The sequence below is a fragment of the Athene noctua genome, chromosome 1 (assembly GCF_965140245.1).
Source record: "Athene noctua chromosome 1, bAthNoc1.hap1.1, whole genome shotgun sequence".
Taxonomy (NCBI): Eukaryota; Metazoa; Chordata; class Aves; order Strigiformes; family Strigidae; genus Athene; species Athene noctua.
The window spans coordinates 83,661,764-83,682,076 of record NC_134037.1 but is presented as its reverse complement, the minus strand read 5'-3'; the positions used below and the strand labels follow the sequence as shown (position 1 = coordinate 83,682,076).

At 37.0% G+C, this 20,313-nt stretch overlaps 1 protein-coding gene across 1 annotated transcript in view; it reads right to left on the bottom strand.

The window, feature by feature from the left end:
• Positions 1-20,313, bottom strand: part of DISC1 (DISC1 scaffold protein) — a 206,155-nt gene that overhangs the window by 96,691 nt on the left and 89,151 nt on the right. The window contains exons 8-9 of the mRNA XM_074899344.1: positions 18,782-18,884; positions 7,347-7,535 (exon numbers count right to left, since the gene is read on the bottom strand). Of these exons, the coding sequence (XP_074755445.1) occupies positions 7,347-7,535; positions 18,782-18,884 (292 nt within the window). The remainder of the gene's footprint in view (positions 1-7,346; positions 7,536-18,781; positions 18,885-20,313) is intronic.

Below are 20,313 nucleotides of genomic sequence, written 5' to 3'. Positions count from 1 at the left end.
GATGTCAAACCAGCAATAATTTGATATTACACACACCCCAAAAGTTGAATGCACTGTGTAAATAGCTGGCAGTAGCATTTCATATGTAAAGGAAGAAGCTGCCTGGCATACTATCAGACCTTTCTGCTTGCTTGTTTGTTTTACTCCAGCACATTAAAGTGTGTATGTTGCATTACAGGCTTGAGGTTGCCCTTTTCTCATTACAGCAGAAGGCTGTTCAGTAACACGCTTCACCATCGGATTGCACTTCCATGATTCCAGCAGAGCCACTCCATATTTCTGTAGCCCTGCAACTTAGGAAACCTTGATGTCTTTACTGCTTATTCTAGTTAAAGATGAGACGATCATTTTTCCTGAAGAGATCCAGCACAAAACTTCAGACCAAGCTCTATTTCTTGGACCTGGTACATAACCACCTCTATGACTCCAAAACCAGTACCAGGACATTTCAGGAGTAGTTATTTTGTGTGTAATTAGGTCATATTGCTGTCTACAAAGAAAGAATATTACACAGGTATATGAAACATTTCAATAAAGTTAATACCATCAAATCTCAGAAGAAAGAGATAGAGGAGAAGCTCACTTTTGAGCATCAACAGAGAAACGCCCTGATCAAAAGACCCCCACAGATACCAGTTGGCTTTGAACCAAACTGCTGCGTCAGTTCAAGTTGCCTGAACACATATTTCGTATTTCCTGCATTACCGATATTTGCATCTAATTATACAGAATGTCCAGATTAAATTTAATACCTCCATTGCATTTATATAAATGAAACCTCTATTCTCCAAGTGAAAAATCATAAAATAATTTTATATATTTAAATGAACACCACAAGACAAGATGACCTTTATAATCACCCTTTATAAGAAATACAATTACAAGTGATTCAAAACATACGGCAAACCTAATTATGCTAAAACAGACTGGTTCCTAAGCTTTTGAATCCTGACAAAAACTGATCTCTAAAATAAAAATGTATTACACATTTTAGTTAGAGGAAATACTTAGCAGAACTTACTCTTTATGTGTTACTAAATTCTGCAGATATTTATCAAAGGTGGCAATTCCATAACACAAAACCCCCTCAACTACTTACGATTAAATGTTATTTAACAGAGATGATGTTACTAAAAAATGGTTTTAGTTATTTTATATAGATTTTGTGGAAGCATGACTTGGAATTAATACAATTAGTCTGAATTTGATCCTCAAAGCTCAGTAATATTTTGAAATGCAGTGACTACCATTACAGAATTATAAGACCAAAAGATGTATATGGGCGTACTTAACCTGAAAGATCCCAAGCGTTTTAAAAAATGATCCAAGAAAATGAGAATCATGCTCACAATCAATGAAATGCAGACAAGCACGCAATATGCATAACAGTGCAAGTCCAAGCAAATGCAGAAATACCATTTTTTTCAAATGAAACATCAGAGAGAATACTGATGAGCAGAATGCAATTAGTCATGCTGTATTTGGCCATGACAACACAAAAGCAGCTCTGCAAGGTTGGGCTTCTTGTGGTTTCTGTTGTTGTTGTTGTTTTTACCTTTTCTTTTCTTATGTGGTCCTGGCTTTTACATGCTGCCTGACAGAAGGCTGCTGAGTGCTACTTTGGAGAATCCGTTGAATAAAGGATATTACCAGCTGCAGTGCCAGCCCCATTCCTGCATCACCACAGAGGGTTTTATACTTTATGTGAAAGCTAAATAGAGTGAACACTGGCTAAATCTGACAAGATCACTGTTTAAATAGAGATGGCCACAGACACAAGCAATAAGCTGATCCATTTCACCACTCACTTGAACGACAACAAGCATCTCATATAGGTATGACATGCAGAAAGTAATGACCTTGCACAAATTAGAAGTGGACACACAGTGAGACTCAGAACAGCTTCTTCCTCATGGAAACCCATCTGTTACACACTGTGTGGTTCTCCTTTAATGATTTATTTAAGCAGAAGCAATCAAAAGGTTCAGCTTTTCAGTTTAGAATCAGATAATCACTCAGACAGAGAATCAACTGTGGAAACAATACGGAAACCCTATTTGGTGCAGAAAAACAGCACTGATGAAAAAAATTAAAACCTTGACCTGAAAAATCAGTAAAGCAAAACATGGAACTATTTTTGTCATGTCATAGGCAGATATTGAGTTGGTTTTTTTTAAATAATTAAAAGCAGCATAAAGTTTTTAATAATCTTTAGACAGTTTCAAAAAGCATTATAAAAATCAGTTACAAAGAGAAACAGAGAAGCTTTTGTATAACAACTGTTATTAAAAACAAACATTTAAATTAAAAAAAATAAGGGTTTCCTGGTGGGAAGCGCTTTTTATGTGCTTCTATTATTATTATAAGACTTTGAGTGTTGAATTTGTCAGAATAAAAGTGTGTCTTTGAAAGAGAATAAAAATAATTTCTAGTAAATGGTCATTAACAATTTGGTAAGTCACATCCTATACAACTGTATATGAAACACAGAACCTTCTTTTCATAAATATTTCAGTAGGCAAAGCCAGTATTACTTTAAGCAGCACCACTAGTGGTTTCTGCTGTCCACGTGATATTAAGCTTTCAGCTAATTAATTGCATCCTCTGTAACAGCCTTTTTGAACAATGACTGTAAAAAAGACTAGAAGAATTTTTCTCATTCTTTGAAGTACATTCTGACACATTTTATACTTAGATAGCTAAGGCAAAACACATTTTTAGAAAAAGCAAATTTTAAAAAGTGGACTTGCATAGATTTCTGTTCTTTCAGCAATAAAGGCCAAAAATCTATGAGATATTCTGTGCAAGCAGGCACAGTATGTGCACTGAACAAGAGAAAGTAAAACTAAGCATGAAAGAAAATTCCAGCTTCCTAAGAAACCCCTCTGCTACATCTAATTCATTATTTAATAAATGTATGTGTTCAACTCCAGAAGCTTCACTCTACCAGCAGGCTGGTAAGAGCTTTAAGACTTACACAGCAATTTCTAAGACAATAAAACTCAATGATGTCAATGAGAGTTGATCAGCAGAGACTGAAGTATCAGCCTCCAAACAATAGTTTTAAAAAAATGGGTTAAAAAGCTATTTTGATGTGCATGATAGCCTTTATTTTATATTTCCCCTAGAATTTAATTCAGTACAGAAATTGTACTTAACATGACTTGGCAAGCACAACCTAGCAATTAGATTGCGAAATACAGTCCCCCCTAGTTTTGTGCATACATACATTATTTACCAGGTAATGTTCTTCCGAAAGTGTAATAAGGGGCAGAAAAAGGCTGAGAGCAGTCAGAAAAGGAATTCAGTAAATGAGGCAGGAAAACCTGCCCATCAGTACTGGTAATGAGGAGACCAAGACAAGAGGGTAGGTTTCATTTCCAGCCCTGGGTTAAAAATGCCAATCAACCCAAGCCAGGATTTATAAGCGCAATCCAGCAGCTTGGCAGACAGGCAGGTAATTAAGCTTCACTTGTCTCAAACACAGGTTGGGTTGTTTTGGATTGCAAAGAGGTTCTCTTCCTCACCATAACAGAACCTTCTGACTTTATAAGGTAGATCTGCTCAACAGTAAAGTACAAAACCGTCAGTGATTTTTCCAGAACGATGTCGTCTTAGGCTACAGCAATACCTGCAATCTAGAAGAATATAAAATTCACACAGAGTATAACGTGATTTCAAATCTGTTTATTGAACGTGATTGATTAAATCATGATTTAATTAAAGCTAGAGCAATCAGGAAACTCTGATTTACCACCATTTCAGGTAAAATTACACGACCTGTTTGTCCCTGGCTTTCCTATCTGTAAAATGGCAATAACAGTTGATGACTTTTATAGAAGCGTTCTAATGCCCTTAGAAGAAAGTTACTGTCTAATGGGCATATTAGTACTATTCATCCTAAAATGCTAATAAATAGCATTACTTGTCAATGCTTCTATTATCTAATGGGAAAAAAATATTTTTGAGCATCTCCAAAAATATGAAAGGATTTTTGTCAAATTTCCTTTACAGGGAGCATTGACAGCTCTCAGCACAGTAAGCCAAGCCTGATTTTTGCACTACATCTGCAATATCTTTTATACTTGGGCAGCTGGCACAAAGTGAGAAAATTCATTAACATGCTAATGATGTGTCCTATTTAAAATTCCAGCTCTGATTATTGTGTGATTAAGTCTCTTCCCTTGACGTCTGCTTCCTTATATCTGCATTACTGTGAGAAATCAACAATTAATGAAGTAAAAAATAGGTGATCAATTTATACACAAGAGAAAGACAAACATACACACATATTTTAGCATTCCAGTTTCTTTGTTAATGTCTTCCAGACAAAGTGGAATTATCTTCAGTACAAAAAAACCCCACAACCAAACAACGACACAACGTTTCAAAATAAGTTTTTGCTAGATGATGTTGAAATAGACATGTATAGGAATACCTGCGCAGAAAGTTTAAAGGTGCTATATTAAAAAAAGAGGGAGGGCTCCTGATGCAGAGAAAGAAGATTATTCCCTGGCAACAACATAAAAGCAAGAATGAGAGGAAACAACAGCTCCAATTGATCCAACTACTTTCCCTGGAGAAAAATGAAGCATCTCCTTTCTACACTGAAAGACATATAAGCCTACTAATTCATTTAAACTAGCATAAGCCTTCAAAGACAAGAAGACTAAGGGACCTCTTTCTCTATGTTGCTTTTGTTAATCTATGTTTAGTATATTGGTGGAACCATATTTCATAACAAGTTGAGCTAAAGCATAGTACAACTGTGCCGTAAGGAGGAATCACAGGTACATCCCTACTGCACGCCAGGACGTGGATCAGCCAGCCAAGCCCTGATCATTTTTGCTGTTAAAGTTAGCATGGCTAATTTGGCCTGAAGGGCTCCCTTATGAACTCTGAGCAGACATAGTAAAAAAAAAAGCTGGAGGACAGTAATATCCTCAATTAGTAGAGTTAGATGGAAAAAGAATTTCTCTCCCTGGATCATAGCTATAGAGGGAGAAATCAAACTAACCAGGAATGGGCTTCACCAAGCAATGGGACCAACTACTCACACTGATTTAACCCACAGCATAGAGCAGCTGAGCCCATGCTGCACTACTAGTTCAAGCAGGAGAAGCGTTTTAGGAGCCATTTTTCTGTCAGACAGCAGCGGGGCAACACATTCCCTATCACGAGCCCCACACCCCTGCTGCGTCCCTTATGCCAGTGACAGCATTCCCACCACATGCTGGTGGGTCTCACGGGTGAGCTAACACCCTGCTCACATCGGGTTTCTGGTCAGCACTGAGCTGGCTTATGGGATGGGGCAGGAACAGGAGGAAAAGGCAAAACCACTCATTTCAGCCACAACACAGATTTTACTGGCTTAAATGAACCACAAACCCTGAGGCCATGCAGCAAGGCAGCTTGGCTACCCTGACACAAATCACACCTTTCACAGTGCAGACAAAGCCAACACAATTATCTCCAGTTCTTTTAAACAGCAAAAAGAAATGTTAACAAAATCATATTCCAATTCTTTATGCTTTATTCCCCAAACAAGAAAGTACTGTACAAAATAACAACTAGTTTGTAAAAGTGGATGCTGTCTTTAAGATACAATCTGTTTATTTTTTTCTAGAGGGTATCAGAAGGCTTTTATTCAATTAAATGTATTGGTACCGAACTCATGCTAGTGTTCTCAAACCTCAGTGAGTTTCCATTTGTTAAAGGAGAAAACTGTGTATATTACACGCAATGGGGCAGGGATGAGGAAAAGGAAAGATCTCAGATATCGATTTATGTATTTCTGACTAGTATGTGCTTGATAGAGTTTTAATTTACACAAGGATAAATTTCTCCTTTAGTCTACAGAATCGCAATAAATTAAAAGAACAATCCACACAGTAAATATACAATGTTTTGCAACTTACTCTCATAAATTATAATGGAACAGGAGAGATCAGACCAAGAAGACACCTCATTACAGCTACATAAATGTAAAGAGGAAAAAGGAATCTATGAACTGCAACCAATTCTGTTGATTCAGCAACAGTCTTGCACAGGTTTTGTTTAAAACCCTGCTGAAATGCAAAATGCATGTTTATTCTAGGAAGTTTAATTGTCCTAGAAACAAAGGAGCAACAAAATGGACAGATTGAAATGTCAGAACCCTCTTCAACTCACTTGCAAATCCAAACAATGAGGAAGTATTGCCTGATGCGGGTTAGAATCACACAGCTTAGGTAACAATGGACTACTTTGAGGAACCATTTTTAAAATTTTTAACCATCTAGTTTCTAAGAAAGTTCTTATCTAGTAGAGTGTGAGTGTGTGTATATATATATATTCCTCTATGCATCTTGAAAATATTGTCTTTCATGTATTCCATTGCCTACAACAGCTTTGATTCTAGAATAGCTCTTGCCTATCCACTTGCCTATGAAGAAACTTCATATACTTTTAGAGCAAAGGCACTTTCCTCTCTTTAACCAACCTACTGCTCATAAGATCCTGAAAAAAGAAAGACATTTCAAACCCCTAGAGCTTTAAAGTAGCTCTTATATTTATACTTAGCTGTTTAGAGGTAACTATAGTAACTATACATTTGTAGTCAAATAAATGTTATTCAGCCTTTTCATTTAATCAAGCAGTAAGGCCACTTTACCCACTTAACTTCAGGAGAGGGTATAGCAGACAAGAGAATAAGCCAAGTCTAGGAATGTCTTTGCTATTTTATTGTCAGTAGCTTCCCCAGCGATTGCATAGAACTTTCCCAATTCCACCGTGACACCACAACCCAAGCACACTGCTTATAGTTACAGGTGAGCTGTGTTTGGCAAGCTGTTTAACCTCCCTCTCAAGCATAAATTTTACAAAGAAAACTCTTGCCTTCAGAACCAGGCATCCCTTGCACCTCAAATGTTCAGACTCATCACCAAATGTGTTACATATACTAAATATTTAGTTATATATACTAAATATGGTTCTATCGTTACAGTCAACTGCATCAACTGCTTCCACAGAAAAGACTACATATGTTTCTCTGTATCTGAACAAATGCACAGTATCATCATCATTATTACAAACCTGGGCTTAAAAAATAAAGTTTTTGAGAACTGGGCTAAGATAGATCTTCAAAAGTTGTATATTGCTGGGATACCCCTTCTCCCCCTCAGTCTCCCCCACCCTCCAGTGGTAACAGCTGAAAGCATGTTCAGCATACTGCTTAGCTAGGTCCAGGCCAAACTTTCCACAGGAAAACGTTATGCTTTGTGAAATGCAGGATGGCTCATCAAACCCAGTAAACTTCTAGGTGCCTATGACTGAGCAAAAGATGAAAAAGCTTGTGAACTACTTACCGAAGTAAGCTTCTTCTTGTTCAAGTTCTTGTTTCAGTCTGGTGTAATCATCTTTAATTCTCTCTAATTTTCGGACATTTCTGGCACTCAGAACCAACAGCTCATTGAGCAGTCCTTCCAGCCCCTCCTTCTCAGATGTTAATGACCTTATTTCTTCTGTCAGATCCTTCGCAGTACCGAAATTACTTCCTGCATGTTTTGTGGAGACAGGCGGAAGGGGGAGGAAAGGGACAATGAAGCAGACACTTGCAACATCAGTAGGTTACAGAGCAAACAAGGGAAATTAAGCAACTATATCTCCCAACAGCAACTGAAAGACTCAATTTTTTTTTTTTTTTTTTTGGGGGGGGGAAGGAAAAAAAAAACCCTGCTTTGCAAGCATCCATTTCATTAGCATAGTACAAAAATAATCATAATCACAGCACATTTAACCTTATACACACAGAAATATGGGGGGTTTATTATTATTACTGATACAATTTACATTTTGGAGAAAACCTTTTCCCAAGGTCCACACTTCAGAAAATATCATACTGTAATTCATTGATCATTGCAGTGTGATGTGTCAGATCATTTTCCTGTTTTGGAGGACACCTCAACTCACAATAATAGCATCTATTTCAAAAGTAATCTTCTAAACCCTGAAGTATTTCCTCCTTAAGAAAGCGGCACTATGCTGTTCATAACAAGCACCAGAAGGTTGCTTATAAAGGACACGCTGCATTTCTTAAATGGCATGCACCCTATGCAATGACCATCAGGAGATGTTCTTCCGAGAAAAGATATTTAAAACTCCAAACTTTTAACTTCTGGCTCTCCCTGAAGTGTGAAACCTGAGACAGGCAGAATACCTCAGTATCACCAGCTCACATTGCTCTGGAGTTTTTAAAAATGTTTGGCTCCTTTGGTCAGGGATCCAGAGTCAAAAGCTCCATTCCCAACTAGTTTACAGTGTAGCTGAGTAACATTTGCCTAATTAACCTTTCAGAAAACCACTTTTATAAGAACTTGGAGAGGAACATTTCCTTACTTCATACAGAAGTCTTGAGTATAGATGCACAATGGCAGTGAGATGCTCAGCTATTAAATGATTTTTAAATAGCACTAGAACAACTATTACATGATACATTTATATAGCTGTGCCTGTGTCTTTTCAGTGATGCAGCTACTTGTCTGGGAGGAAAAAAAAAAAAACAAAAACAAAAACCAAACACAGAAAACCTACTGTAATCTAAAGAATACTTGACAAAAATAATTTCCATGTAGACTTGACCAATACAAGAGATCTCTAGCACAAGATCTATAACTCCAGCATCATCCTAATTTAGCAAAAATTTGGTGGCATGATCTAATAAGTAAAGGCATCTAGTAAATAAAGGCACTTAGAAAATTAGTCTTGAAGCAAATATTAATGTAAAGCACATACAGTCACACATTCAGATGTCTCATCAGCTTCTGAAGTATGTGCAATGACTTCATAGACTCCTGATATAACTTTATAATACCACCACCTTATTCAGATATAAAGGTCTCCTTTGGCTTTTGTTTCAGGAATATAGTAAGTTGTTGCTTATACACAACAGATCAATTAAAAAGTTTATTTTAGAAAATTAAGACATAATCCAAAACATCAAATCCACATCAGAGCATCCTAAATTGTGGTATTACATTGTTTTTACCTGGTGTCTCAAAAGCATTAGTTACAAAGTCTTAAACAGGAATGTTTTGGCTGCTGTTAGGAGCAAGAATGGAACGCTGTTTGGAATATTGTAAACCACCACCAGCTGCTGAGAGTGGCTTCATTCTTCCAGAGCCTAAGAGTGAACGAAAGCACTTCCAGCAAATAATTACAACCATCCTCCTGGAGGAAAGATGCTGCTGAAAACTCAAGTGGCCATATGAGAACAGGTGTGCCAAAGGGAGATCACACTTTCCAAAACTTTGGAAAAGACTGTATCAAATAAATGAAGCTTAAAAATTGAACACTTCTAAGTATGGTAGCCTTGTTTGGTTTTGGTCTTGTTTTTCTGTTTTTTTTTAAATTTAGTCACAAGGCTATGGTAGTTTAGTCAACCCCTTCTCCTTGCTTAAAGCTGACCTTTTTTTGTTTCTTTTTAAGAGTTCAAAACCCCCTTATTTCTAATTCTCAGCTAAAACCCTGTTTGCCAGTTCTATCTTACAAAGAAATATACAGTTAAATAACTATAAATATGCTTTACAAACAGTAGGATCTTATGGCTTACCAGTGCATTCATTGGGAAACAACAGCACAAATGTTATCTTAATCTGTCACATGTTTCCAAATGGGCAAAACACAGCAGTAAGATAAGCAAGACAACATCACTGGAAAAATAGTAGATATTCAGATGCTTCTAAGGCAAAAAGACTTAAGCAGTGAACCTTTACTTCCCCTGAACTCATCCCAAGGATCAACACACAAGGGCCTTAATAAAACATGAAGGCAAGAGTTTCTTCATTAGAATCTGGAGCCTGCTCTTACATTTCAGAAGTTAGCAATGAAAAAGGTATGATATAACATATGAAAATTTTATAGATATTGAATGGATCTGAATTCCCAGAGGGGAAATTTATATCAAAACTGAGGCTGTGAGGAAATGGCATCAGATATATATACCCAAAAGCCAAAACTACCTGACGCAGCTCCCTCTTACAGCAGAAATGTCTAGAAATCTGCAGTGAAAATTCATCAGAGTGTATACTAACTCATGCCCCACAGGTGCCATCAGTGACCTCAATCACAGCAACCAAAATAACTGATGTATGCTGTAAATGCTGTAAGAAAGTAGATACACAAAATTAATATATAATCCCATAGCTGCCAGTATTAAAAACATGCCCTCCTGGGGTTTTCTGTTTGTTAAGAGACACAGTTACATTGATGCCGTAGAAACACTCTGAAGACATGTGTCAAAATATTTTACTCTGCTAATATCCTGAAAATATTAAAATTCCTCTTTTTGATGATAAAATAAATATTTTGCCTAAGTGAACACAATAACTGTTACTTTGTCAACCACTCCGAGCTATGCTTTATACAGCCATACCACTGGGAGGGTTCTAGTTGGGTGACATTAGATAAATAAAGTCAGTCCTAGCTCTTCCCAGCAAACTCAAAAAAAAAAAAAAAAATCACTGAAGTTAATAGGATTGCTCACTCAGAAAATCTGTACAGAGACAACAAAACTAAGGAATTAATAATCTAAGACCAAAGCTGAATTTCTGGTCTAAACCAAGAAGTGAGGCAGGAATTCTGTGAAGGGGACTGAAGGGCAAACTGCCACTTTTCCCATCCTTCCTCCTGTCTCACAGCGATGCTTACTAGCAATGTGCAATTTTAGCCACTGCATACATCTACTTATAAACATGCTGGGGACAAACTGGCACACCAAATGGGAAAAGCCACAAGTTGAGAAAACTGTTTATAAATGTCGAGGCTAGAAAATCTGTTGCTCTATCAGAATCTTAAATTCATTCCATTTAAACTTGAATAAATACATGGAATCAACAGTGTTTTGATAAAACGGGAGGAAGGGGAAGGGGAAGAATAACCATGTGAAATAAAGTTGGGATTATTACAAAATCTGAAATCATTTCACATGAACTTGGCCAAACTGATTATATTTCTACAAGTAAAACAGTAGTTGTAGTTTCACTTTCCAGCTAATTCAGAGCATCCAGTTCTTTGAAGAGGTTGAATAACGTACTTGCAGTACACTGTCATAAGGAACTGGGTATGTACACTTAACTTTGAGGGGCTTAAGACTGCATTATCTCAAAAGACAGCAATAAAAACCCAGTTTAAATTTCCTCCTTAATCTTTCCCTCTAGGGCTTTCTCCTCATGTACATCCTTCATTCCCTGCTCTTTACCAACAGGTCGGCATGAAGGCCAAAAATACCAGCCAAATCAAGCAAAACAACTCAAATTGGCAATTTGTTGTGGTTTTTTTTTTTTATTATCCTCAGGCACAAAGTAGTTATATAATTGCTTTTACTCACTGTAAATAGAAATATTATATTTACCTTATTTTCCTCTTTTCCCGAAATTGCCCTTATATGGCTTAGTGCCCTGCATACCAAGTATATTTTTTCTATACACAGTTACATGCCACAAACTCACGTCCCTTATAACAGCTCATTGACAGATTTTACTATATTGGGCAGATTGTTGCCCGTTTAGTAGTCTCAAACTAACATATCAGTATTTTGGTATCACTTGCCAGCAACAAATTGACTAAAAATATGGTTTGAAATCAGTCCCATTTTGTAAAAACCAACAAATGTGTTATTATTTAAGCTTTGTTAAATATTTGCCCTTCAAAAATACAAGACAAAGTTAATGGCCCATAAGTTTTTTACTCCCACTTTTTCTCATAATTACACCAGAAACTACATACGTTCACAGTTTCTATTATCCATACTTGAAGCTGAGAGGTATGTCCCATCTCTACTGAAACTATGTTGGTTGTAGTGCAAGCAATTTTTCCATAACAGTAAAGCATACATACTGGACATTGGCTTGAATGTAGTAAAGAATAGGTTGGTCATTATTTATCATTATCTATAAGCTAATTCTTCATAGACTAACACTACCTTTAATAATACATAAGAAAGTTAAAATTTACATTTTAGCTTAGGGCATTTGCCATCATGGTATTTATCAATGGCACTGGAATTCAAGGGTAAAAATCCTCCAGCCTGTGATTAATGAGAATACAAACTGATTCCAACATCAGAAAAGAAACTGAAGAAAATAAATTATCATTCAGCTGCTCACAAAAAAAGAAAAAAGCTAAAAACATGACAGAAATGTAAGATTTTGAAAGTGCTGCCTGTGTGTTTGCACCTCTGAAAAAAACAAATAGCAAATGAGGGACAGTCTATCATCTCCTGAAACATTTTATCAAATTCCAGCATATTTGAATCACAATCATTGTTTTTAAGCAATAATACATGCCAACAATTTTATGAAGCATAATGCAACTGAATGATTGATGTGATCCTGAAAGGTAAAGTAAGAAAATCTATCTAGAAGCCATCAAGAGAGCCCACAGACATATATCCGGAGGAGGAATTCTCTGCCACCGAAAGCCTCTTGTACCCAGACTGAATCAGTCACCACGGAGCAACACAGAAATACAAAATAAAAAGAAAAGAAAAAAAGGGGGCGACAGGGACAAACAACAATAAAATTTTAAACCACTAATATATAACAACTCAAAGGCTCAAATGAAAATTACCCATGAGAAAAGGCACAAAAACCCTGAATAAAAAGGCAGAGGTCTGGAAGATGGCAATTCAGCAGTACTCAGACACAACCTGTTCCAAAGAGCAATAGCTACTGGTGGATGCTCTCAAGTGTCTGCACTGCGGGTGACAAATATAGCCGAGGAGCAGGTTTTTACTTTACCAGTAATTTACTACACGCATTAACCAATAAATGGTTATTGCAAGTCTTGTATAATCCTCTTTCAACATAGTAAAGGATGCCCTACTAAAAGTGACTCCAAGGCTCAAGGGTCACCCAATAGCAGACGTATGCACACAGGCTTCCCTACATAATCATTTCCCCCTCCCTCACAGCTCCCACTCACCATATGCCTTTCAATCTCTGGTTCTTTTACATCTCCTGTCTTTGCCTCCACTCACTATTACTACCACTGGAGAGGAAAGGACATGATGGGAGTAGGGAAACAGCCCAGACCTGATCTCCATGATCTCGATGGCTGCATGAAATCATCAACCTCCTTTCTTACTAACCAGGCCAGGAAAGAAAACCAGAGAACAATCAGGGAGAGAAACATTCAAGCCACCTGGGTTTAGGTACCAAAAGTACATTCATGAGGTTCAGAGATTTGTCACCTTGGCCCTCTGGACAGTCAATGAAAAGAGGGACATCACTGCCCCCTTCTGCAGACTGCACAGGGGTTTTCTCATGTCCTCTCCAGACCACAGCATACCCTTTCCCTGGGGAGAGAGCATCTTCCCTTGACAGCTCTCCCCATCTAACATTTCTCCTTTGAGCATAAAACCCCAGAAAAAGAACTGTCAAAGAGATTACTTGACCTTCTCTCACACTTCAGGGATACAGCTTCAGTAACAGAAGAGAAAAAGAGTAAGTTGTTACATGACTGACTTCTGCAAGGGAAGCAATGATTTTCTGCTGTCTGGTCACATATGCTGGAACTTCAGCTACAACAAATTATCCTTGAAGTTCACCGAAAGCCAGTAACATCCAGCAGTCTCATTTGGAAATGAGATTAAAAGACAAATAGCATAGCTGTCTGAGGTCTGCGTGACTGTTTGAGAGCTTGTTTAGAGGGGCTCTCTGGCATTATTTTTTTAAATGGGTTAATCAGCTTGCCAGTACATCACTTGCACCAATACACAAGTGGCAAATTTTACTTCATGGAGCATAAAGTGACTGTTTTGGGAAGGCATGCCAATACACAGCATTGCATACTAGAGCCAGACATTGCGATACAGGCACGAAGAAGAATTAATCTCAATATGCCTCTAAACCATCAACCCAGACCTCTGCTGGAAGCAAGAATTTGAAAGTAGGGAAGCAGCTATGTCACCTGACAGGACACAGATCCCTACTGGTCTCCAATTCACCAAAAAACCCTAAGCCTTCATGAGAAGGCACAAAGAGGCATTGGTATTTTTGCCTCTAAGACTAGCCAAATTCTCCAACTGTTACCAAACAACAGTTCTCAGAAACAGGAAAGATGTAAAAAACAGGAGTACCGTTGCCTTTCAGTGAAAGACAAATTAAGAGCTGTATGTAGCATGCCTGGGGAAGTTCTCAACATCACATCAAGAACTTTATGCCCATACTTATTTCTGCATGAAATGAAAGAATATAGCACAGGCATGAAAACAAGACATCCACCTTACCAAAGCACACAGATATACGTCTGAAGGTGTCCTTCAGCCTGCACTGGCATTTTCCAGCCTGACTGCTCTGTCCCCTCTCTAACACACTCATTCCCAACAGGAATGCTTAGCACCAAAGCTGGAAGTCTGGGGGCTTGTTGCAGTTGCTTTCTGAGCTATTCAGAACTTGCCCTAAATGAGCATCAAAGAGCAGACAAAGGCAACAGCCCTAGCATTAAGTTTTGTGAAAATATGGTATCTAGTATTTATGTCATGCTATTTATAAACTACACTTCTACCTTGACATAAAAAGAAAACCCTTTTCACTGTACTGCTGGAAATCATCCCAGAACAGTATTTCCAAGCAGCTCCCACTTGCAGGTATTTAATGAGAGACAGTTCTAATTATAGGATGATGACACATGATCTCTTACTGGTATAGACAGTTTTAAGATCAGAATATTTTTTTTTAACTACTTACAAGTCACCTCATTCTAACTTCTGTGTTTGGATCTAATTTGTACTTTCAAAGATATAAGGTAAATTAATGACATGCACCTCAGATAACTACATAATGAATTCAGTATTTCATTCATGTCTGCTTAGTTCCCTACTAGCCACCTGCTGGCTGTCTAGTCCCATGCTATTACACATTCTCAAGAGGAAAAAAAATTCATATACAGTCTATGAAGACATTGTAAAATATAGCCAACGACCTCTTTTATTCAAATACAGGAAACTGATGTAAGTATGACTAAAAATTCATTTTAGTTTACATTCTCCCTCCTATTCCCAAATTATTTTCTCACTAAGGATAAAAAGAGAAACACACCATTTCTCACATATTATTTGCTCTCCTGCAAAACAGCCCAAAGTAGGAAAACATAATTTAATAGTATTTCTACTGTTACATTCACACTTGCTTACGTATCATCCTATTTGAATTTTCTTACTGGTTTAGGATTATTTCATCTGCAATTTACTCCCCTCCCCCAGATTTCATGATAAGCAGTCACATGATCCTAACAGAAAGAAGAGTATCATGTACCGCCATGTTCTTCCCATAACTGATTACAAATTTTTTGTAAGCATATTAAGAGCTAACATAAGAAGAAACTGTTATTATAATCACATGCATGTTTCTAAGCACTAACATTAAGGTATTTTGTTTCAATTTAAAAAAAAAACAAACTACCAGATGCTAAACCCTAAGATTTCATCGATAAGTATTTACAAATGTGTATGTCAACAGTAACATCTCATGCAATCAGGAGTACTTATTAGCTATAATTAGCTAAAGCTACTGACTTTAAAAATGTGAATAATATAGTAAGATTCTACTAATTATGTTTGGAGAAAAATTCTGGACTAGCATCTCAGGAGTATTAACTTCAAGTTATTTATCACAACTGGCAAATGCCAATCAGAAGTAAAGGAGTTGTTGATATAAAGGATCTGAATTGTAAATGTTCACAGAAATACCTCTTGAATATAAGTCTGGGAGCTTTTTTTGGTATGAAATCTCACTGGGATTTAATTAATCTACTGTATTTTTTCTACGGCCTTCAATAATCCAAAGATTCACAAACCTTCATTCTTTCTCCTCCAAATTTAATTTTACATTTCTCCCAATGACAAAATAATAGGAAGGAAAAACACTTACATATGTAGCCTTGATTCGTGTCTTTAGAGTATCATTTATTATACAGTCTCAATATCCAAAATATTGTATTGACAGGACTAATAGAATTGTTATGCTTACATTGCATTATTGTAGTAGTTTTCCCCTCAAAACAATACCAGCTCTATTATTGTATTTTCTGGTGTAAATACACCACTACTGTACATCAGTGTGTTTGGAATAGAAAGTACAGTTCATGTAGAAGATTAATGTTGTCTGAAGCTATCAAGGTAGCCGTTAAAAGCTGAGGTATATATCATGCTTTCCAAGTCATCACACGTAAGCTCTGGAAACTAATGCATCACTTCACTATATTCTTAAATTCATCTAATTTAACTTTTGGGATACATGAATCCAGATGTGTTTAACTGCATTTAGTTTCTTTTTTGCTTTGACACTGTTCCAAAAATCACTTAACTCTGCTTCCTCAAGGAAAATGCTATGTTAATCAAAAATGATGAAACATCTGTTTAGAGAAAACAGTTTTCTCAATATCCATTAATACTGTTGTCTGCAGAAATTGAATGAATGAACGATCTGACTGCTACAGTAAAAAAAATCGGAAATAACATTTATCCCTACCTGATGCTTCCAGACTAAATGAAAAACTTAATGTAACTTCTGTACATTCACTGTAACTTCCTCCAAATTTCACACTATTCCAAGGCTGTCCTTAAATAATTGGATATTACCCAATTGAAGATTCTCCCACCGTCTAACGATTTAATATATCCAGGCCATTCACTAACATTCTGTTGGCTGCCTAACAGTTCAGGGGATACATACATACAGTATCTTGCTTAAATCTTAACCAGTATTTAAAAGGTTAAGACCTACTTGTTAACTATGCCTTATTTAAGAGGTGTCATTCCATTTATGCCTAACACAGGAATACACAGAAACTGAATAATTCAGACTTCTCTATGTTATCCACTCCTCACTGTTTTCACCTTGTTAAGAAAAAAAAAAGCTATTTTTATCTCTTCCTTCCTCTTTCCAGTTTTGCATTTACCAAATCTTTTCTTCCTGACTTGCTTCTCTGCTAGCTGCAATTCATTCTGCATCCTGGCCTTTCTCATTTTATTTCTTCATGCTCTAAGACAAAAAATTATTTATTTTTTTTTTTTTTAACTTTCAGGTCTTCAGAGCACCATTTTTTTTGATTCTTATGTTTCCCCTGCATCCTCTGCATGTTACTCTGCACTTCACATAAGCAAGTGCCATCACATCAACTAAATGTATCCGTATCTTACAATGAGGTAAAGAAATTACAGTATCCACTGTCACCAAATTACATTTCATCCTTAATTTTCAACCAGTTCCCTTCAGAATTTTGCCTCAGTAACAATTTAGGATTGTATTATTCACAGTCATTAAAATTCCCTGAAGTAAGGGTTTTTCAGAGTAAGAATAAAAAAAAGAAACAGTGCTTCTTATCAGTACTACAAAATAGCACTGATACTTCTTAAAAAGCATAGAAAGGCAATCAGAGTCACAGTACTATGAATACAGTTTCTAGAAACATCAGCATTAAATTGCCTGTTGAATTTATTCCTGAAACAAGCAACCTCCTTTAAGAGCTAACAAGTATAAAATATTGTTATGAATGTTTTGGAAATCATCCTCAAGTTGTCATTTACTCTCTCAAAGTCAGACTGAGGTACATCTTTTCTGGCCAACTGCTTCCTGTTGGTAGCATGAAGCATTGCAAGTCCAGTTTGTGGGCTATTTTGTTCTCAAGAAAGTCATAAAATGGTTGCGGAAAACTTTGACCCCATTTCTGAAAGCAAGAAAATTACCTACGTTCAAACAGCCCACAGGCAGAGAAGGATGATTGCTCCACTTACCTCTTGCAGGTGGATACAGAGAAATAGAGAGGGTTTCCATTTCAAAAAGGTGTTACGAGAAGCAAGGAAATTGGGCATGCTCAGCACTGATACAAGATCTGGTCCTTAATTTCCTTTAGGATTTTGCTCAAGCCTGACGTTATACACTTTTGGCAAACAAACCATGTGAAACTGCACAAGGTTTCATTTTAAAATAATTCATGTGTGTTGTAGTAGATTCTTGTATCTAATTGAGAAGGTAAAACTGTCTAGCCTTTTTTAACTTGTGCCCAAGTCCACATTCCTTCCTATTCAGCTGCCTCTGAGGCAGGTGTCTAGCAAAGAGACACCTACTTACACGTCTGCAAACAATTTGCTGAATTAGGAAACCCACCTCTTCAAACTTAAGGGATAGAACCATGCTCTGCCTTTTTGCCTTGGTCAACACTGCAGTAATCCCAAGTAAGTGGCATGTAAAGCTGTTATGTATCAGACTCTGTAATCACATTTCAGTGTTTTACTGGTTGTAAATAACATGCACGAGTGCACCAAGGACCAAATTGCTCTTTTGCTGCCTACATTAGTTGTTTAATGATCTGAACAGCAGAAGCTGCCAATTATTGTATTCCCTTTTAAAGTGTCATTTAAAGCCACACTTGTAATTATTATACCTTTGTTGTAAATTTACGGTCTTAGCTAGAAAGCTCTCGGCATTTAACTTGTAAGGTCCAGGAACAGCTATTGATAGTTACTTATCAATTTCACCTATGGAAAAATATCATGTTCTTTGCATGCTTACTGCCTACCACACAGCATTCACTTTGCCAGTACTTCCTAGCCACGGAGAGGGGCCTGAAGTACCTTACACAAGGCATGACACAGCCTGATTCAGCCAGACTTGCCACGCCTTCAAGGGATCTAGACATGTGCACATCAATGGCTTTTCTTAGGAAGTCTCAGCTATGAAAAGGTCAACAACTGCTTGAACACACCGCTCAATGTTAGTCATTCTCATCACTTAAAACTTACCTGAAACAGCCAGCATTTTGGCCTCAAGTAGAGCTGGTAGTTGAGTCTCAATATCACTCACTTTCCTCCTCAAAGTACTGCAGAGTTTCTGACTCGTGCAAACCTAGATTGAGGCAGACAGCCATGATATATAATTCATTCATGTAAAAGTATAAGGCAATTTAAACGAGGCTTCAAATGTTCTTCGTTTACAGACACGACATAACATCCTACAGCAAGGTGAAGAAAGCTTAATAAAAAGTGATGTCTTTACAGAAATACCCAACATAAATCAAAACTTCCAGGCTTAGCCACACATACTATTATAAAAATTGGGAACAGTATTAGCATTAGCTACCTTCACGACAGAGGATGTTTCACTACTAGATGCTGAGACTGCACAGAGAAGAACGGCCATGCTACAAATTTTGTACAATTTCAGCATTAACAGTGATGCCTGAAGCATAAATAAGCCAACGTTTGGAGTTCAAGATGGCATAACACAGAACGTACAGCAGTTTTTATACAAAATATAACATGCCGCACAACTGGAAAGAGGCAAAGCAGCCATCATTAATTATCTGCAGAGGCAATAAATAAGGCTACGGCAGCTCCATACTGTACTTTGTTTCACGATCAGGAGACACAGCTGACTGGGGTTCAGGTTTCTGACTTTTCCTATCTCTCTTTTTAATCTTTTTAACTGGAAGTTCCTTCAGCAATGAATCAGGACTGGTATTAAAAACATGGAGAGAGACAGGAGAAAAAAAAAATAAAGGAAGTGCAACTATTTCTGTACTTTACATTTAAGTGTACATTATCACTTCAGAAGGACCTTATACAGCATATGCAATTTACACAACTCCCAGATAATCAAAATTGTTGGTTCTCCATATTGCATCATTTGTGAAGGAAAGCAAATGAACAAACAAAAAAATCTCTCATCAAGCTAAGGCAAATCTTGTTTTGAAGGCAGCCATCAAACACTTGCTTAAAATTGTAGCTGACACTTGAGAAAACATTGCATTCATTGGAACCAAGGGTAAAGCAACAGTCAAGAGAGGCACAGGCCAGTTGTGAAGAAATGAGATGTGAAATGAAATCTCCAGAGGAAAGTTTCCCCACCCCCCTTGACTTCCTCCCCCCACCTCAAAAACAAGTGTATATGCCATACTTATTAATAGAAGCATAGCTATCACTTCATTTTTTAAGAGTAAAAACCTTACAGCTCTAATGGCTTATCTGTTTGTACAATTAAAGTACAATAATTCAGATATGACACTAACTCTAAATCCTTTTAAATGGATAATACCCTCTTGCTTCAGCTGAAAGAATCTCTTAACTATAAATGGGTCATATTTTTTTTTCCTCGAGACAACAGAACTATCCTCCAAGCAGTAACTGTTACTATCTAAAGACTTTAGAGTCTTCCCATTAATTTAAAAAAAACCCCATATATCTCATCACTTCTGCACCTACTACAATTTTTCAGTTCTGAGATACTTCATTTTATTTTGGTACCCTCTTCTAAGAGGCTTACCTACTAATTCACT